General features: G+C 54.0%; 1 protein-coding gene across 1 annotated transcript in view; it reads right to left on the reverse strand.

Annotated features, from left to right (window-relative positions):
- Positions 1 to 19,075, reverse strand: part of PAQR5 (progestin and adipoQ receptor family member 5) — an 89,010-nt gene that overhangs the window by 2,022 nt on the left and 67,913 nt on the right. The window contains exons 7-10 of the mRNA XM_007467865.1: positions 16,387 to 16,592; positions 11,860 to 11,986; positions 3,462 to 3,558; positions 1,394 to 1,535 (exon numbers count right to left, since the gene is read on the reverse strand). Coding sequence (XP_007467927.1) covers positions 1,394 to 1,535; positions 3,462 to 3,558; positions 11,860 to 11,986; positions 16,387 to 16,592 — 572 coding nt within the window. The remainder of the gene's footprint in view (positions 1 to 1,393; positions 1,536 to 3,461; positions 3,559 to 11,859; positions 11,987 to 16,386; positions 16,593 to 19,075) is intronic.

Here is a 19,075-nt window from a genome sequence, read left to right on the forward strand (position 1 = left end):
GATTTCAACAATCCCTCCTGGCAGGAATAGGGAGGAACTTCCTGTGGGCGTTGGAGAGGGAGCCCAGCATCTGACTGACTCTGTTATTTAGGGACGGAGAATTTTCCAAACCCTTTGTTAAAGATCTGTTACTAACTGCCCGTCTGGCCAATTTCCCCCCATAGGAGTGTCTTTCTGCTCTAGGCCCAAGAGGACAGGATAGAGGCGAGGAAATAAAATGTTATTAAGAAGCCAGAGCTGGGAAAACAAGGTCCCCCCCACCCAGACTTCGTACACTACCACCTCTATTTCATCTGGCTGGAGCTGGGGCGGTGGACGTGCTGGGCAGGTTCCTTAGGCAGGTTCCAATCCCCTGGCCCTCTCATCTCCCTCCTTTTTTGAAATCTGCCCTCTAAGCATTTTGCTCATTGTAACCCCTTCTGGCAGGAGAGAAGGAAAGGAGATGAAACTCTAATCAGAGCAAACAAAGCAAAATCTGGCCATGTGTCTTAGGCAGAAGATGGAAACCCATGGACAAAATGGGCTTGGGGAGAACCGAGGCTCCTGCCCGCCACCTGGGGGTAAGGATCTGAATCGCCATGGTACTGATAGCTTATCTGAGGAGCTCTCATCCCAGGACTCATCACCCTCACCAGAAGTGGCCCAAGGGTCCCTCCTCCAGCCAGTCCCAGAGCCAGGGCGGAGGAGACATGTTCCGCAGTGCCACCCGCTTCCCTAGACAGAGAGGAAGGAACCCTGCCAGCAGGTGTAAAGCCCTGTGGTTCCCACACCTCTCCACCACATGGCTTCTCTAACTTGAGTGAGCTCAGGCTCCCCTGGAGAATCACACAGCTTCTGAGACACGGGATGTCTGGGGGCTGGGAACCGAGAATCTGCATGTTCCCAGGTGATGCTGAGGCTGCTGGTCCACGGGCCATACCTGAGAACCACTGCTCTACCACAATTCCTGGCCCCATCGTACCCACCTGAACGAGCCAGAGACACTTTCCTCTCCTCAGCACAGCCCCCTGCCAGCTGGTACCCTCAGAGCCAGCTGTACTCTGTCTTTCCTCTTCCTCTTTACGGCTGCCTTACGTGTTCATTTAATAACGGGATTTCACATTCTAGGTAATAATGGGACTCTCCTGTCCCCATACCTGCTGGAAATGCTTTAGAATCCTAGATCCACCTCCTCTCCATCCTCCGACATCCTCCCTGGTCGTCCACTGGCTACGTACATCCTGGCCTCTGTCACCTTACAATTTCACTAACCTTGGTCTGTGCCTGGAGAACTTCTGAAGAATTGCTTCTCTCCCTGCCCCGGCCTCTCTTTGCAACTATGTGCACTGGTGTCAGGGATGGGAACCCTGCCTGGATAGGAGGGCAAGGGGCATCGGGGCCACCAGGCACTCACCAATGTAGTCGAAGCGTCCAGGAGCCAGGCGCTCCGGCAGATGCGCGGAGTAGAGGAAAGAGGCCAGGAGGGTCACGGCCATGTGCTTCTGGTGGTACAAGGTGGCTTCGTTCTGTGCACTCTCCCCGGGGAATAGGAATAGCTGCAGGTATTTAAAGAAACGGTCAGGTCTTAAAATAGATAACCAACAAGGACATACTATATAGCACAGGGAACTCAATATTCTATAATAACCTAAACGGGAAAAGAATTTGAAAAAGAATAGATACATGTATATGTATCACTGAATCACTTTGTTGTATACCTGAAACTAACACAACATTGTTAATCAACTATATTCATTATAAAGTAAAAATTTTTTAAAAGAGAAGGAAAGAAAGAAAGAGAGAGAGGAAGGAAGGAAGGAAGGAACGTATGTCAGGTCTTGAGAGGAGGCCTGCAGACATCCGCACGCATATGTGTGGACTCTGTGGGCCAAGGCCGTTCCCTCTCCAATTCTGTGGCTTGGAAAGGGAGCTCGCAGGGACTGTGTGAGCAGGCTTCCTGTTCTGAGTGTGATCAACTGAGACCCAAGGCAACTGTGGTTTAATCCCCCGCATGCTCATGAGAGCCTTTGGATTATTTAATTCCAAACAAAAAAGAAAAAAGAAAAAGGAAAGAAAGAAAGAAAGGAAGGAAGAAAAGGAAAACAACAGAAGGAAAAGAAAAATCCAGTTAGATATATCGCTACTTTTTTCCTGGGGCTAAAACGTAAGTATAGTAAAAAATGGCCTATTCACACTTGAACTCACTTCTAGCCAGCACATCCCCTGAATGGATGCTCCTAATTAAGGCTTTAAGGCCTAAAAATCCCTGGAAGGCCTTCTGAATCATCACAAACTATTAATTATGGACATTACCCTGGTGTGGATTTCAGTACGGTTTTTGTACGATTGTTATAAATAGCGGCGGCAGCCACCACTACGGAGGGTACTAGACCAGGCCTTTTACGTGCATCACTTCGTCGGAGCCTCAACAATGACCACAAGGCAGACACTATTCCCCCCATTTTGCAGATGAGGAAACTGGGCTGGAGGGTGACTTGCAAACCACTAACTAACAGTGAAGTCAGGCTGACTCCAGAACCTGTGTGCTCAGCCACATCGCCATTTAGGGTAAGCCCTCCCCTCTCCTGCTGCCCACTGGCTGGTGCAGTACCAGGAGCACCCAGCGCTCATAATAGCAAGAACCTGTGCTGTATGCTTTGGTGGCCTTGTGGGACCGGCTTGTTCTTTGCTCTGGTTTCCTGTGTGTGGTCTGTGTCCTCGAAGAAGAATTCAAGGAAATGGGCTGCATCCCCATCTCTGGGTCCCCCCCAGGCCCACACGAACTCAGCAGGAGCACACGCTCAGTGCCTCAGCTAAGGAAGCCAGCTCAACCCCTCTCCTTTATCCCTGGGCCCTGCCATCCTGGCCTCACGCAGCAGACCCTTACGCTGCCTCTGGGAAGGGAACTCCACCCACTGGGCCTGGGCTTGGCATTGCTGAGCCCATCAGTTCTGTTTATTTGATTATTCTCCTCTATCCCCCTGTGAAGGACAGGATGTCAGCCTCATTTAAAGATGAGGAGGGCTTCCCTGGTGGCGCAGTGGTTAAGAATCCGCCTGCCGATGCAGGGGACACGGGTTCAAGCCCTGGTCCGGGAAGATCCCACATGCCGCGGAGCAACTCAGCCCGTGCGCCACAACTACTGAGCCCGCGTGCCACAACTACTGAAGCCCGTGAGCCTAGAGCCCACGTTCTGCAAGAAGAGAAGCCACTGCAATGAGAAGCCCGCGTACTGCAATGAAGAGTAGCCCCCGCTCACCACAGCTAGAGAAAGCCCACGCGCAGCAAGGAAGACCCAATGCAGCCAAAAATAAATAAATAAAATAAATTTATTAAAGAAAAAAAAAAAAGAGGAGCACCTGGGGCTCTACTCCTGTGTGTCCCACTGTGACCAGGATGGCGCTCTGACCCCCAGAGCTCAGGACACAATTGATTCCCTGATGCTGTCAACAGGCAGAGAGGGGTTGGAGCTGGGCCCTTACCCTAGAGAAGATGGGAAGGGAGTCCCAGGTGTAGGGATAAGCGAAGGCCAGGACACGAAGCATCTTACAGAGCCTGGGCTTCTGGACCTCAAGAAACCTAAATCAGGGAAGGAAAGGGGGGAGAAATGAGAATGAAAAAAGAGTTTCAGTAAATAACACACACATGCACATTAAAAATAACCAAGGGCGAGTAACCCACGAAGGACAAGCATTTTTTGCACAAGCTCCTCCTACGGCCAGCAGCTTCTCCCCCAGCACTCTCCACTTATCCCACCCTGATGGGAACGGCTCAGTCTCAGATGTGGAAAGAGCTCAGAGTGGGCGGGGAGGGGGCAACCATCTCCCAGCATCCTGAGAGGTTCCTGGGGCGAGCACCTCTGCGAAGGTTGAGATGCTTAATTAGCCAGAGGCGCCAGCTGATTACCCTGCAGAAGCCCTGGGTACAATTAGGTGTTTAATAACTTAAGAGATTTCTGGAATATTTAATACCACACACAGGGATACCGGGCTGGGGAAACTGAGTAAGCATTGTCCTTCCTTCTCTCTTTCATCATCACTCCCACCTGCCTCCGGTTCCAAGACAGATGAAGCCAGCATTAAAATGAGTGGTGGTGACTGTCGCAAAGACAGGCAGCTCCTCCTGGATGGAACACGATGGGGCCTCAGCTGGCTTGGGCCCAGCCTGAGGAGGGGGCAGCAGCTGAGGGTGTGCGGAGCCCGGCAGCACAGATGGCAGGCTGGATACTGGGAGGGGAGGGGTAAAGAGAGGCTCCACATGAAACCACAGCCCTGAACTGGGGCTCGGGCGAGGGAGAGCCCACACGCCCAGGCTGGGCCGGGAGGCAGGGCAAGTACCCGCTTCAGCAGCACAGCGTATTGTGGGGGATGGATCCTCCCTTGGTGCCCACAGGGCTGCGAGGCCAGAGGACCCCCAAGGGTGGTGTGCAGAGCCCGGGCGCCAAGGCTCGTGGGGTAGCTGCTCTAGTGCAGCCCGTAAGATGAGCGAGGCGCTGGGGCCATCTCAGCCCCCCGTCGACAGTTCTGCCCCTCATCGCACTCTCCAGCGGGGCTGGAGTCTAGGTCCCACCACTGCTCTTCACCTCTGCTCCCCAGATACCCCGTCCCAGCCCACTGGCCTGCCCCTTCTCCACCAAACATAGACTGCTGCCCCTGCAGCCCAGGCCCATCTCCCCCTCCAGGTTATTCACGTCCCCTACGAGCCAGTGCAGTCACCTGACTACGAGCCCCCCTGTGCCCACATCCTTTGGCATGGAAAATGGCAGAGACACCCACATCTGCCTCCTGAGTGGTCGGGGAACTCTCCTCGAGGGCAGAGCTGGGTCTGCTCAGCTCTCCAACCCCAGCGTCCAGCTCAGAATCGTGTCTGAGGACATGACATCGCCAGGCTGCTGTGTGCCGTCGAGCTCTCAGGGCAGCCCAGCCTGGGGATCCCTGTTCTGGGTAAGAGGCAGCCACCGTGGACCCCGAGAAGCCCCATAACCGCCAGAGATCAGCTCCAACTTTGCTCCAGCCCATGGGCATGTCCCTCCTTCTTTCCTGACCCTGTGGACACTGGGCAGAGATGGAAGAGAAGTTCAAGAAGGAGGAGGAGAAATAAGGGACCTCAATTCACCATCCCCCAGAACAGAACCCCAGCCTTGGAAGGAACCACAAACTCCGGGATTGGTGAGGCTGCACAGGGTCACGATCTGGCAGACACCCTGAGTCTGATCCTGTCCCCGCCCTTTGTGACCATGTCATCCAGCAGGTGATGTAACCCTTGTGTGCCCCCAAATCCTCATGTGTAACATAGGGACAACAACAGAATCCCTGCAAGGGATTGTTGCAAGGGTTTGATAAAATGATGCTCTCAAAGAACTTACAGCTGTGCACAGCACAGAGTAACACTCACGAAATGGCAGCTTTTAAAAAGAACGTGTGTTGTAGGAGCCACCCTGTCCCCATCCCCATCCTGTAGCTACGTCGTACCAGAAAATAGGAACAGGAGGAACCAGATGAGTTCTGCGTGATTTGCCTAAAATCACAGGAGCTAATAAGAGGCAAAGCTAGGACTTACAGCCAGGGCCATCTGGCTGGCTTCCCACCCTCTCCCGTTGTGCAGGCAGGGCAGGCATCTGACCACTACCCAGCCTCTGTCCTTACCTTACAGACACCCCTCTGCCCCAGGAGGCAATCGGAACACACTCCCGCTGCCCCAGGAACCAGGGCCCATCTCGATGGCCTTCTCAGTCCACGCTGGCAGACCCTGTCCAACCACGGCAAGCCCACTCCCTCCCTCCCCATGCACTGCCACCGCCTATCACCTCTGGGTGCAAAGAGACTCGCTATTAAAGCAATGCTCTTTCTGCGGCCACTTACACAGGAAAAAGGCTGGCTCTGGCTGACGAGGGCCATCCCCCAAACCATGGATTTCCTGCAACTTGAGACATTTCGCCCGGCCTGATAAAGTACTTCCCCAAGGGCAAACGAACCAGCCTCTCCAGCTGCAAAGCCGAGTCTACAGAGGGAAAAAGGAGAAAAAGCAGAACAGACGAGAGACAGCAACAAAGAATAAGAGGCAGAAGGGCCAGCAGCCACAGAGGCGGAGGGCGGGTGGGGGGCGGCTCCCACTACCAAGGTGCAATTCCAAATCAGGCCACAGGGTGTCGCCACAGCCAGAGGTTCGGAGAGGGATGGGAGGGAGCCACAGCATCCTCCAAAGCACCCCACACCACAAAGTCTCCAAAGCCTCGCCTGGTAAGGGAATCCCTGCACCCCAGAGCTGGGAGTCAGGGAGCCAGGCCTCCTCTGCCTAGAACCAGGTGGGCAGGAAACACTGGATTTGGGGAGAAGCCTCCAGCAAGAGAGGGTTGATACAATACCAGCCTATTCTGAAACCTGATAAATTCTTGTTGCAACAAAGCTGGAAAGATTTGCAGGTGAATTCTGGAACTAGTGCCTGAAAGAAGTGGGCCTTTGGAAACATCATACTGTCGTGGAGGTGTGTCTGTATGTGTGTTGGGGGCGGGTGTTATGGTAGTTTGGTTGTTGTGTGGGTGACATAGCAGCAATGTGGACATTTCTATGTGCTGGCCCCTGGCCCTAGCAGCACTCTGTCATCTGACTGAACCCTCTGACCTCCAGATGTACCTGAGAACCACTGTCTGTTAAGCCTCCTGTCTCCAGCTCTGGCCTCCAAACCCACTTCCAGGCCTGCCCCATGCCTCTCTGAGCTGCCACGACAGCACTGCCACGGCAAGGCTCTCACAGCACAGCTCACTATCCACCAAGGATGAGAATTCATCTCTCCCTCACAGCACCGACCACAAGGCATTTCACTGAGCAAGTATGTGTCCAAGGGTTGGAAGCTTTGAATGGATGAACAGAAAAGTGCATACAGTGACTCGTGGTGAACAGCAAACACTGTGTAACTAACATTCCTGAGAGAGTGGTGGTGCCTTCCTGGGCTTTCGGGCTGTCGGCAGGTATAAGCAGGCAGGGTCTCTCTCTGTCACCCTCACCTGGCTCCGAGAGCCACAGAGAGGTCACCCGTTCTGTCATTCCCCCCTTCAAATGCTGCAGAACAAGAAAGCGGTTTTCTGGAACGTGTTCCTTTGAACTGAATTCCATGATAAGGATCGAGAGACCAGTTGGGGGAGTCCACGCCTCCCTGGGTGGACTTTACCTAATGGACATGTATCGTAAGGGAATGAACGCCACTAGGACCATGCTACTCTGGGAAGCATGTGGATAACTAAAGCATGACTCCTGAGCTTCACGGTCTGCTGCTCAGGGAAGGTGGTTCTCAGCCACTACCGGCCATACCACGGACGGATAGGGAGAGGCGGGAGGGGAGAGGCAGACGTGGGCTTGGGGGGTAGAGAAGGCAAGGAGAGAAATCTTGGAAAAGGCGCTGAAGTGGGCATCATAGAATGCCCACACCAGGAGGAACCCAGGGGACATCTTCTTAGATGCCCCTATTTAAAGGCCGTGATCGGCCAGAGGCAGCACAGCAAGTCTGTGAAATCGGGACCCCAGACGGCCCTCGCCCTCCTCCACCTGCTTCTCTTGAAGTTAATCAGGGCCAGAACCTCTCCGCACACACGAGTCCCCTTCCTCACTCCTCAGACACTGAAGACAAAGACAGAGAATGAAAACAAAGGGGACGGGCCTTGTAAGAGCAGGGATCCACCGACACACTGAACGGAGAGCGGACAAGATACGAAGGAGGCCGGACGCGCCCACGGGGGGACGTCCCACTCTATCCTTGACTCTCAGCATGTGGCGTTTGCCCCTCTCTTTCTGTCCCCCAAGCCCCCACTTAAGCCCCGCAGGGCACGGGAGCTGAGCCCACAGAATTGTCTTCCTAGGAAGTTGACTGTCCTTCACGAGGACAGGGCCAGTCCTCTGTAGGACACACGAGGTGCTTCCATTTCCCCCGCCTCTCTCTAGGCCCCCTCTAGCTGTTCTCCGCACTTCCAGCCCCACAGGCTCTGGCAACTCTGAAGCTCCCTGTTGCCTCCCAATGCCACCCCATCCTCTCCAGGCCCTCGCCCTTGTCCAGGCTGTTGGCTCTGTCCAAAAGGCCCTTCCCTCCTCTCCAGGTAAAGTGTTCAACCTTCCTCAATACTCATTCCTAAGGCCACTTCGCGGAAGCTTGGGAATCCAAGCAGGTGTCATTTTGTATTATCATTATTTGCTTATGTTATACCCTGTAATGCTACACACTGAAAGCCTTTTCCTCTGGCCTTTAAAGGAAATGATGACTCCATCTGGACTTTTTGAGGGTCTGCAGTCTGCTTCTCATACTGCATGGGGCACTCTCTGAGGACGAGGCCTCACTCATCCCTGTATTCCCAGGTCTTAACATGACACTTGGAGCATGGCAGGCATTTAAGGAATGTTGAGTGGTTGGTTGGATGCATTGATGGAAGGATGGGTGGTTGGGTGGGTAGATCAATGCATGAATGGGTGGGTGGATAGATGGATGGATGGATGGATGGATGGATGGATGGGTGGGTGGGTGGATGGGTGGATGGGTGGATGGGTGGATAAACTGAATAAGTGGATGGGTGGATGGATAGATGGCTGGGTAGATGGATGGATGGGTGGGTAGCTGGATGGAAGGGTGGATGGATGGATGAATAGGTGGATGGATGATGAACGGGTGGATGGATGAATGGGTGGGTGGGTAGATGGATGGATAGACGGATGGATGAAACAGCCACAGATGTGCCCCATAAACAGAAATAATCCATTTCATTGACAAGGGAGAAGCCCCAAATGGACATTCAAGAGATTCTTGGCCAACTTGCCCTGCCAAACAAGTTTGTCTAAAGGTGCCAGGCATGTCACATCCAAAAGACCCATTCAGGGACTTCCCTGGTGGCACAGTGGTTAAGAATCTGCCTGCCAATGCAGGGGACATGGGTTCGAGCCCCGGTCCGGGAAGATCCCACATGCCGCGGAGCAACTAAGCCCATGCGCCACAACTACTGAGCCTGCGCTCTAGAGCCCGCGAGCCACAACTACTGAGCCTGTACACCACAACTACTGAAGCCTACACTCTCTAGGGCCCGCATGCTGTAGCTACTGAACCCACGAGCCACAATTACTGAAGCCCGCGCACCTAGAGCCCAAGCTCTGCAACAAGAGAAGCCACCGCAATGAGCAGCCCGCGCACTGCAACAAAGAGTAGCCCCCGCTCGCCACAACTAGAGAAAGCCCGTGCACAGCAACGAAGATCCAACACAGCCAAAATTCATAAATTAAAAAGAAACAAAAAAAGACCCATTCATTGTACCCGAACAATCAGGGAGGACTCCTGGCTAGAAGAAAACAATATACCCTCATGGCTTATAGGTGATTCAGGAAGATTAAAAAAAAAAAAAGTTCCAAGAATTTGCACTGGGAGATCATAGGAAAGCGGTCCTGGGTCATGAATGGCGGGACTGTTTCTTCCACCCGTGAAGCCCACCTGCCCCACCAGTCCGCAGTGCTCGCCTCCCTCTGATCCTAAGTTCGCAACAGCAGAGCCACACAGCCCCCCAGAAGCTAGCCAGGCAGGACAGTGGCTCGTCCAAGGACCTGATCCAGGTGTGTCTTTGGCCCAGGCCTGTCGGTGAGCCCTCACATCCAGACACTGTGCCTCCAGGCCACGCTTCATCTCTCTTGGGCCGTTTTTAGCATCAGCGTTACTTTTCTGTGTATGTTACGCCTTGTCTCACCCAAGGCAGGGACCCAGTGTCCTCCTCTGCCCCACCCGTGGCAGCCCTCACAGCTCTGGCCCGGCACAGAGGCTGCGCTTCAGAAAGAGCTTTTAATCGCCAGAGCCCTTGAGGAATTGGGGGAGAAGGAAATAATAACCCCATGGTGCCTGATTCAGTTTTCTACCCTCTGGGCAGACCCTATCTCCTCACAGCTGGAGGGGCGCTCTGATTTCCAGGAAGAGGGAAGGGGGTGTTTACCCCCCACTCCCACCCCAGGGACAAAGCAACACAAAGCCCAGTCTTGAGACTGAGCCTGGAAATGAGACACACCCCCATGGCAAGCAGCTCTGTGCTTCCCACCACCTGCCTCAGGACAGGTAAGTGGAAGCAAGTTGGGACAAGCATCCCCGATGCTGTGTAAGGCTGTATCCTTTGGTTTTTAAAGAAAACCAACCTGTCAGGTTTGGGGAACTTGCCTACCTCCAGATCCCACAAAACCAAAGTGCCACCCAGAGAAAGCTGGAGCCAAAATCATTGCAGGGAAGTTGCAGAAGGATACCTTTCCCTCCCTGTTTTCTCCTGGGGAGGGAAGAGGTGGCAGCTGCCAGGAATACGAATTCTATGAGGCCAGCAGCAGTCTATTCGGAAGACTCAGACTGGCTCAGTGGAGTCGCGGGTAGGGGGACAGATGGCCAGGGGTGACCGCCAGCCTTCCCTGGCGCTCTTCCTAACCACCATGAAAGGCCCCCAGTTCCCAGCACCATCTACACTGGGATGTTACCCCAAAACCACCATTCCAGAGGTTTCCCAAGTAATTTCGGGTAGTTCAGTTTGACCAAGAGCTGAATAAACTAAAGTAGTTATCCTAAAAAATGTCTCTTGTACTCATACTCCAATGAGCTTCCTTGAGTGGAAGGAAAAAAATAGAAGGAATAAGAGCCAGTGAGCTGGGCATGACTCATGGCCACCGGTCTTCCCCTGGGGACGTGTTGGACATTTGATTATCATCCATCACCCACCACACAGACAGGCATATCTTGTTTTATTGCACTTTGCTTTATTGTGGTTTTTGCAAATTGAAGGTTTGTGGCAACACTGTGTTGTCAGATGATAGCATTTTTAGCAGTAACGTTTTTTATTTTTTTGTTTTTTTGCGGTACACGGGCCTCTCACTGTTGTGGCCTCTCCCGTTACGGAGCACAGACTCCGGACGCGCAGGCTCAGCGGCCATGGCTCACGGGCCCAGCCGCTCCGCGGCATGTGGGATCTTCCCGGACCGGGGCACGAACCCGCGTCTCCTGCATCGGCAGGCGGACTCTCAACCACTGCGCCACCAGGGAAGCCCAATGAAGTATTCTTTAATAAATGTGTGCACATTGTTTCTTTAGACATAATGCTATTGCACACTTAATAGGCTATAGTGTAAATATAACTTTCATATGCACTGGGAAACCAAAAAGTTTGTGTGACTTGCCTTATTGTGATGTTGGCTTTATTGCGGTTGTCTGGAACTGAACCTGCAGTATCTCCAAGGTGTGCTTCTATCAAGAGGCCAGCCCCCTCTGTCCCTATTAGCAGATGGCCCATTTATGGGGCACCTCCTATGGGCCAGGCTTGTGTTAGGTGTTCTGGATACATTACCTGTAATCCTTACAACCGTCTCACAAGGTAGCTGTGTTGAACCCACATTTTTTTTTTTTTTTTGGCCATGCCACGCAGCTTGCAGGATCTTAGTTCCCCAACCAGGGACTGACCCTGGGCCACAGCAGTGAAAACACCAAGTCCTAACCACTGGACCACCAGGGAACTCCCTTGACCCCATTTTATAGATGATAAAACTGAGGTTCAAGGAGGGTAAGAGACTTGTTCAGCAACAGGACAAGCTACATAACTTGTAGAGCCCAGGGCAGAAGGAAAGTAGGGAGACTCCCTTGTTCAAAACTCATTAAGTGTTTCGAAACAACAGCAGGGAATTAAACCAAGCGTGGAGCCTTCTTGATCACAGGGCCCTGAGTGCCTGCACAGGCATGTGCCTGTGAAGCTGGTCCTGCCCGGCCACTGGAAGTCCATCTGGAACTGAGTCCCAGGTTCCCGAGCGTCTTTTCCACTGTCCCCTCCAACAGTCCAGGGAGCTGCGTGCTCTGTGCCGCCCCCAACCCCATCCCATCTGAGACAGAGCAGCCGGGTACCTGGAATAGCAGGAGAGGCCGGTGCTAATGATGGTGTTCAGCACAGCCAGGGCCACGTAGTAGTCGTGGAAGACGGTGTTCACCAGCGCGTCCGGGAACACATAGGCAGAGTAGGCAATGGCCGAGCCTGAGAAGAAAAACCAGCCTCGGGCAATAAGCCAGGACTCAGCACTGTCTGGACTCCTTGGGAAGACCAAACCCCCCCGCATCTGGGTGAGCCCCCCCATCATCCCCACAGACCATGAGCAGTCCTGCCGCTCTCCCCTTGCTTATGCCATCACACATCACCCCCCAAGCATGAGAATGTTCTGTGAGCCCAGCACTGCTCCAGCACTGCTCCAAGGGCTTGACATGCATTAACTCACATAAACTTTACAACCACCCTCTGACATCAATCCTGCACTCATCCTCATTTTACAGATGAGGAAATGGAGGCACAGAGAGGCTTAGTAAGCCTCCCAGGAGCACACAGCTAGAAAGCAGCAAAGCCAAGCTTCAAACGCAGGCAGTTCAGCAACAGTCCCTGCTTTTAAGTATGGTCCACGATGACACCCCAGTGTGCTCAGCTTTGCTCTGAGTGTGCACATCTCACCTGCCTGATGATATGGGTGTCCCTTGTGGAACGATCAAGGCTGCAGGGGAGGGGATGGGGTGGGATGAGGGAGGGCCCTTGCTGAGGCGAGGTGTGTCATATCAGCGGGCTGGGGGACTGGCCAGCTGAGAGGCTGGGCGTGAGATGCTAGCATCTCAGCATTTTGTTTTGTTTTAGGTTTTGGAGTCTGTGAGAGAAGGGTTACTGAAGGACCTTTTAGAGACCTGTCTGCTGTAGCTTTTGTTTGAAAGAACAGGGGAGATCACTGTCCTTTTCAAAGGGGACAGATGTGTCCAGGAGCCTGGACCAGATGGCCTCTCCAGGCACCCTCACCTGCTGAGGTCCCTTTTGGGAGAGGCAGCTGCAGGCCTGTCAGCGCAGAGCCTAAGATCAGGCCTAAGGACACCTGTTATCCAAAAACAAAGAACCCTGGAATGCTAGTTCAAGGCTGAACTCAACCTCAGGCCATGCACGTTCAACCTCTGCCTTTGATCCCATGTGAATGGTGAAATCTAGTGAAGCCCAGGGATGTGCCCAGGGTCATACAGGCAGAAAGGGCCAAGAAACTACTCCTGGTACAACGCTCCCCACTCCTGCAGGCTACCTGTGAGATTTCAGCTGGAACTGCCTCCAGGGGACCAGATTCTTGCCTCAGCCTGATACCACGGGGAAGCTCCCATGTGGGCCAGGATGCTTCTGCTCTGCATATATTGGCTGGGGCCAAGCTCCATGGGTGATATAAAAGCGAAGGAGACTCAGTCCCTGCCAAAAAGCGCAGTGGAAAGGGAAACTGGTGAGCGCCTCCAGGCGGGTTCCAGGGTGAGGTGGGCGTTCAGGAGGGGCAGGCATGCAGTCAAGCGGCTGACCTTGGAAGCATCCTTGGAAGATGGGGGATTCTTACGGGTGCCTGAGGGCACGGACGGCTTTCCAGGGAGCAGGACCAGGAGACACCTTTGGATGCCAGACTAAGGAAAGTGAACGTCCCCTTTCAGGCAATAGGGGGCCCACCGAAGGTTTTTGAGCAGGGGATTAAGATGGTCAAAGCCTAGTGAAAGTGCGCGGGAGGTCCAAGAGGGAGGGGAACAGCTGGACTTCGGGGAGGAAGCTGAGCAAACGCCACCCTCCAGGGATTGAGGGTTTCCATGGGGTCAGGGAGGAGGAGAGATGGCTGCAGACAAGGGAGTCCCAGGTGGATCCCATAGGCTCTCTCGACTGACTAGACCCTCCTTCCAGGTTTACTGAACACCCCCATGTCAGGCTCTGGGCTATGGACTGGAAAAACAGATGTGAAAGACACATGGCTGTCCTCAGGGAGTTGTTTCCAGTGCGGAGCAGAAATGAAGGAATCAGACAGAGCTCCATGGAGGTGGATCCAGGCCCGGGGACTTGGAGGAAGCCACAGGCAGGGGCCCTGAGGCTCCCAGGCCCTGGCTCTGCCATTTACAAGCTGCGTGACCCGGGTAACTTACCTTTAGTGTTCTCACCTGTAGCGTGGGTGTAATGATGGTCCCCACCTCAGGGGCCTGCTGTCAGGGTTAACTACGTAATCGTGGTAATCGCTACCGTCTGTTGCTCACTAAGTGCCAGGCACTGTCCGACACGCTTCACGTACAAAACCCATTTAATCTTTATAACACTCCCATGAGGAACATACTGTGCCAACTGTATCTTGCCTAAGAGCATATAAGTATTAGCGGGTGGTGCAGTTAGGCCGCTAAGCCCCGCGTTATGCCACCCCTTGGTGATGTGGGATGTGGGTCGGGTGCTCGGCATGGAGCCTGCCGTGATGCCTCCAAAACGCTTGCCCTTATCATAAATGAGTCTGGGGCAGGCGATCGAGGGTGATGGAAGCTGCCGGGTTAAGGAGTTTGGACTTCATCCCAGGTAACCGGGAACCCGGCAAAGTTTAAGTGGGAGGGGTGCCATGGTCAGAAGGCCTGGAGGAAACCCCACGGGGCAGCTGGGTGAAGCCCAGGGGAGAGGTGAGAGGGACTGAGTCAAGCCAATGGGGGCACGGCCGATTTGAAAAGTATGTAGGAGAAACTCAACTGAGTTTGCCAACCGATTAGACAGGATGGTGAAGTGGGATGGGTGGCGTGTGAGAGGCAGGGGGAACTTGATTATTCATAGATTTCTGACTCGAAGGGGAGTGGATGCAAGGGCGGGGGCGGGGAGGATGTAGACAGTCTTGGTCCCAGGGCTGGATGTGGTGTGGAGCTTGGGTGAGCAGTTTACTAGAGATGGGGTTTGGGAGTGTCCCCCAGATGTGTTGGGGGATGGTGTGGGCGCAGAGGAGATCTCCCAGGGAGCCTGACCATGGAAGAGCAGAGGCCCCAGAGTGGACTCCCAGCTTGTGCACCCATGGAGGGACGGAGGCAGGGGAACTGGCCAAGCAGGATGAGCATGTGAATGGGTGGGAGGAAAACTAGGAGGGAGTGATGTAACAGGGGCCAGAGGAAGCAGGGGAGGTTGGGGGAGCACGGGGGTGCCCCTGCATCAAAGGCTGGAGAGGGAGCCCACGGGGCCTGCGTGGATCCTGTGAGTCAGGAGGAGGCTGGGGCCTCGGCAACCAGGGTTTTAGTGAACAGTGGGGACTGTGCAGCAGAGCACTGAGGACTGGTGAGCATGTAGAGACTCGTGTGTGTGTGTGTGTGTGTGTCTATGTTTGTCTATGTGTGTGTGTTGGTGTGTATGTATGCATGTGTGTGTTACTAGTGAAGAGAGAGGGAGAGGGGCGGGAGAACAGGTTGGAGGTAGGTTCCTCACACACCCTCTTGGGCAAAGGGAAGACGGTGACTTTGCTCTCACACCTGGAGCAGGACCAGGTGGGACGAAGCGGCTAGAGCTGGGATGCCAGCGGACAGACGGATGCCCACAACTGGGGGAGAGGAGAGGAGACAGGGGGAGAGGGTGTCAACCCCCCACCTCCCCTCACTCTATCCCTGCAGCTCCAGCCCCTACAAGCCTCCAGACCGATGGGGTCTGTGACCACCCCCTTCTCTGCGGGGCACAACAGAGACCAGCACTGATGAGTGGAGTTGGCTCACCCTGGCCTGTGACAGCAGATTGTTAGTGTCAGGGAACTCGCAAGCCAATTGTTAAACACGGCCATCATTAAAAATTGAATGACAGGGCTTCCCTGGTGGCGCAGTGGTTAAGAATCCGCCTGCCAATTCAGGAGACATGGGTTCGAGCCCTGGTCCGGGAAGATCCCACACGCCGTGGAGCAACTAAGCCCATGCGCCACAACTACTGAGCCTGCGCTCTAGAGCCCACGGACCACAGCTACTGAGCCTGCGTGCCACAACTACTGAAGCTCGCACACCTGGAGCGCATACTCCGCAACAAAAGAAGCCCCTGCAATGAGAAGCCTGCGCACCACAACGAAGAGTAGCCCCCGCTCGCCGCAACTAGAGAAAGCCCACACGCAGCAACGAAGACCCAACGCAGCCAATACATACATACATACATATATACATAAATAAATAAAAGTTATAAAAAAAAATTTGAATGACAAACTTACAATGCTATCCATCATATTAACAAGAGTATCAACTGTTCGGTCAATGCACTCGCTGTACCTGTACAGAGGAATTGCTACGTAATGGGGACCTATCATGCATCTCTCCCCAGCCCTGTGTTCAGTGATGTTGTCAGCTTGAAGCTGGCCGTGGCAGGAGTACTTACACCAGAGCAAACCTGTCAACACCACGGACCGGGACTTTTGTCCACAGAGAGCCAGTTGTTCAATATTTGCCAGCACGCCTTTGGACAAGTTTCTTATAAAACACTCATCAGGCACCCGGGCAGGGGCACTGGCATTGCGGTGACTCTTCCAGAAGCCCACCAGAGCCTCACGGTGACCCCAGCTCCCAGGGGAAGATGCGGGTGGTTCAGTCCCAGGGAAGAGGAGACAAGAGCAGGGCCTGACGTACCCAGGCTGAAGAGGTTGACGGCGCCGTAGTCCAGGAAATAGCAGATATGCCGGGCGTTCCTGGACATGGAGCTGAAGGTGTGTGCACAGCTGGACGCGAGGGGGTACACACAGCTGGCGCCCATGTACACGAGCAGAGGCCAGGAGTAGCTGTCATTCAGGACGTCCGTCACACGCAGGGTGCTCACGAACCTCCACATGAAGAACCTAGAACACAGGGGGACACCCTCAACCTCCGAGACAGGGGCCCCTCTTACAGTCCTCAGCCGACCATTGTCTGCCTTCCATTTCTCTGGGATGACAGGCTTCTACATGGTCTCGCTTTGGTGACGTGCCATGAGCGAGGAAGGGTGAGTGGGGTCCTTTTTGGTTGGAAATATGCAGGATGGGCAATGGTCCAGTCCCCTCCCCCTGTGTGTGGTGACAGATCCGTTTTACAGCATCTTGCCCAGGTGACTCTCCAGCTTCAGCTTGCATGCTTCCAGGGATGGGGAGCTCACCATCTCTTGAGGCAGCTCTGAGTGTTGCAAAGTTTCACTGAGCCTCCATCTGTCTCCCTGAAATCTCTCTCCATTGGATCAGCCCTAGGTCTCCCCATCAGCGCAACAGAAAACAAACCCATCAAATATCTCAAGGCTGTCTTCATAATCCCTCACACCTCTCTGAGCTTCACATGAAAAAACCTCAGTGCATTCAACCATTCCTCATGGGATCCAAATTTGGCCTTGTCGTCATCTCTGTGGTTGGTCCAAGTTCCCCTTGCAGGAGGGCACCTCAAAGAGAAGCAATCCCCTCTGTGGGGTCTGGAAAGTCTGGAAGACAACAGGACGATTTTCTCTCCCCTCTCCCATGCTATTCCTCCACTAATATCACCATCTCTTTTCTGAGGGGCCTGGTCCCACGGCTGAGTCTCGGCTAAGCCTAGGCCTCCAGACACTTCTCTACATGGAGACACTACACAGTTCTGTGTCAGATCTGCCTAACCTATAACCCATGCGTGGGGTTCTTGCTTGTAGAGCTGCCCGCTTCCACAAACCTCTACTAGAGAGCCAGGCCCCTTGCCCACAAACTCTCCCAGGGAAGGGCCTAAAAGCTTTTCACGCAGGAACCCCAAGAGCATCGCTAAATTCTCTGGCTACATTTGTGATCTTTTCCCTCCTGTCCCAGCAGAAATCAAGCTTAAGCTATCTGCTATTTTTCAGAATGTACCCTTTTATCATCTTGAGATTACTCCCGAGTCCCGCTTCCCTGGGGCATCTTTCTCCGGCTCTCCCAAGCCCTCCTTGCTGCTCTGTGTTGCGCTCTCAGGGCCTGGCAGTACAGGGGCGTCATGCCCAGTGGGGCGCCCCTGCCAGCATGTCTCAGCTGTAAAACAGCTACAACGGGATCTGCGCACAGCAACTCAAGCCCCACAAACAGGGATGGTCAGGCTGGCACTTTGCAGTGGCACAAACTTCAAAATAGCCTAAGTCACCTGTGGTTCATCCAGAAAATGGAACACCGCTCAAAAGCCAGAGAGGCTTCTGTGAAGGTCAGACAAGAGATCTCTGAGGGAAAAGCAAGGGAGGAAAGAACCAGGTGCTGGGTGTACACATGTCACAGATGCTCGAGTCTCTAGAAAAGCGTTCTGGGAGGATGCACGAGCAGCTGGTCACCCCGGCGGCTCCAGAGAGGACGAAGAGGGGCCGGGGGGAAGACTCCGACTCTACTGCCTTCTGCGATGTTATAATTTATTATCATTTAGACTCTTTACCCTTCTGGGAGGTACCAGAAGGGCAGCAAGTGTGTCCAGTTTACTTAAATTTAAAACAACGAGCAGCCTCCGTGAGCAGATCTTGCTGCCACCCGGACCAGTCTGCAGGCGCTAGGGCTTCTTTACAGGTGGTCCTATCCCACCCCAAGCCTGAGCTCTCTCTCTTCACTGGCAACGTTTCTGACACCAAGCAGCCTTCCCCTGATTTTTGCCCCGGGTCTGTGTCTGACTGCTGGCCAGGCAGGCCCCCGTCCTCGGGCCCCTCTCTACCTACAGCACACCCTGGGGTCCTTCCTACTCTCTTGGCTTCTCAATATGATTGGGAGGGGGAGTCCAGAGACCATCCTGTGCCAGAACTTGCCAGGGGATGTAAGCAAGTCACTCCTTCCTCTGGGCCGCATCTGTGTCAGCCAGTGGTGGTCTGAGTCGGCTGGTGGCCTGCATGACTGCCATGGTCCTTCCAGCTCTCGTATACTATGACCCCATCTCCACCCTTCACTCGCTATGCACAGGCACCAGGTATGTGAAGCTGGTCTTCGGTCCCCACCTTTCTCAGCCAGGTCCCTCCTCACCTTCCTGGCAGTTCCCATTTGTGCGTGTGCACGTGCTGGAGCGTTCTCTTGACTGGCTCCATTTAACTGCTGCCTGACCAAATGCCTCACAGCTGCTGTGGTCCCAGGCACCCACAGCTCTGTGCCCGATGCCTTTTCCAATGCCTCATCGCCTAATCCTCAGGGCAACCCCAGGAAAGGCGCAGACTATCCTGCTTTGCATGTGGGAAATTGCGAAGCCCAGAGAGGTTAAGTGACTTGCTGAAGCTAGGGAATTTTAGCCAGGGCTTCCAGAAGACCCAGAAAGCCTCCAAGACTGAATAAGACAATCCTCTCAAATCAGGCCCCGAAGCAGGGGAGCAGGGAAAGACCGGGGAGCTTCCAGG

This window comes from Lipotes vexillifer, unplaced genomic scaffold (genome assembly GCF_000442215.2).
Source record: "Lipotes vexillifer unplaced genomic scaffold, Lipotes_vexillifer_v1.1 scaffold792, whole genome shotgun sequence".
Taxonomy (NCBI): Eukaryota; Metazoa; Chordata; class Mammalia; order Artiodactyla; family Lipotidae; genus Lipotes; species Lipotes vexillifer.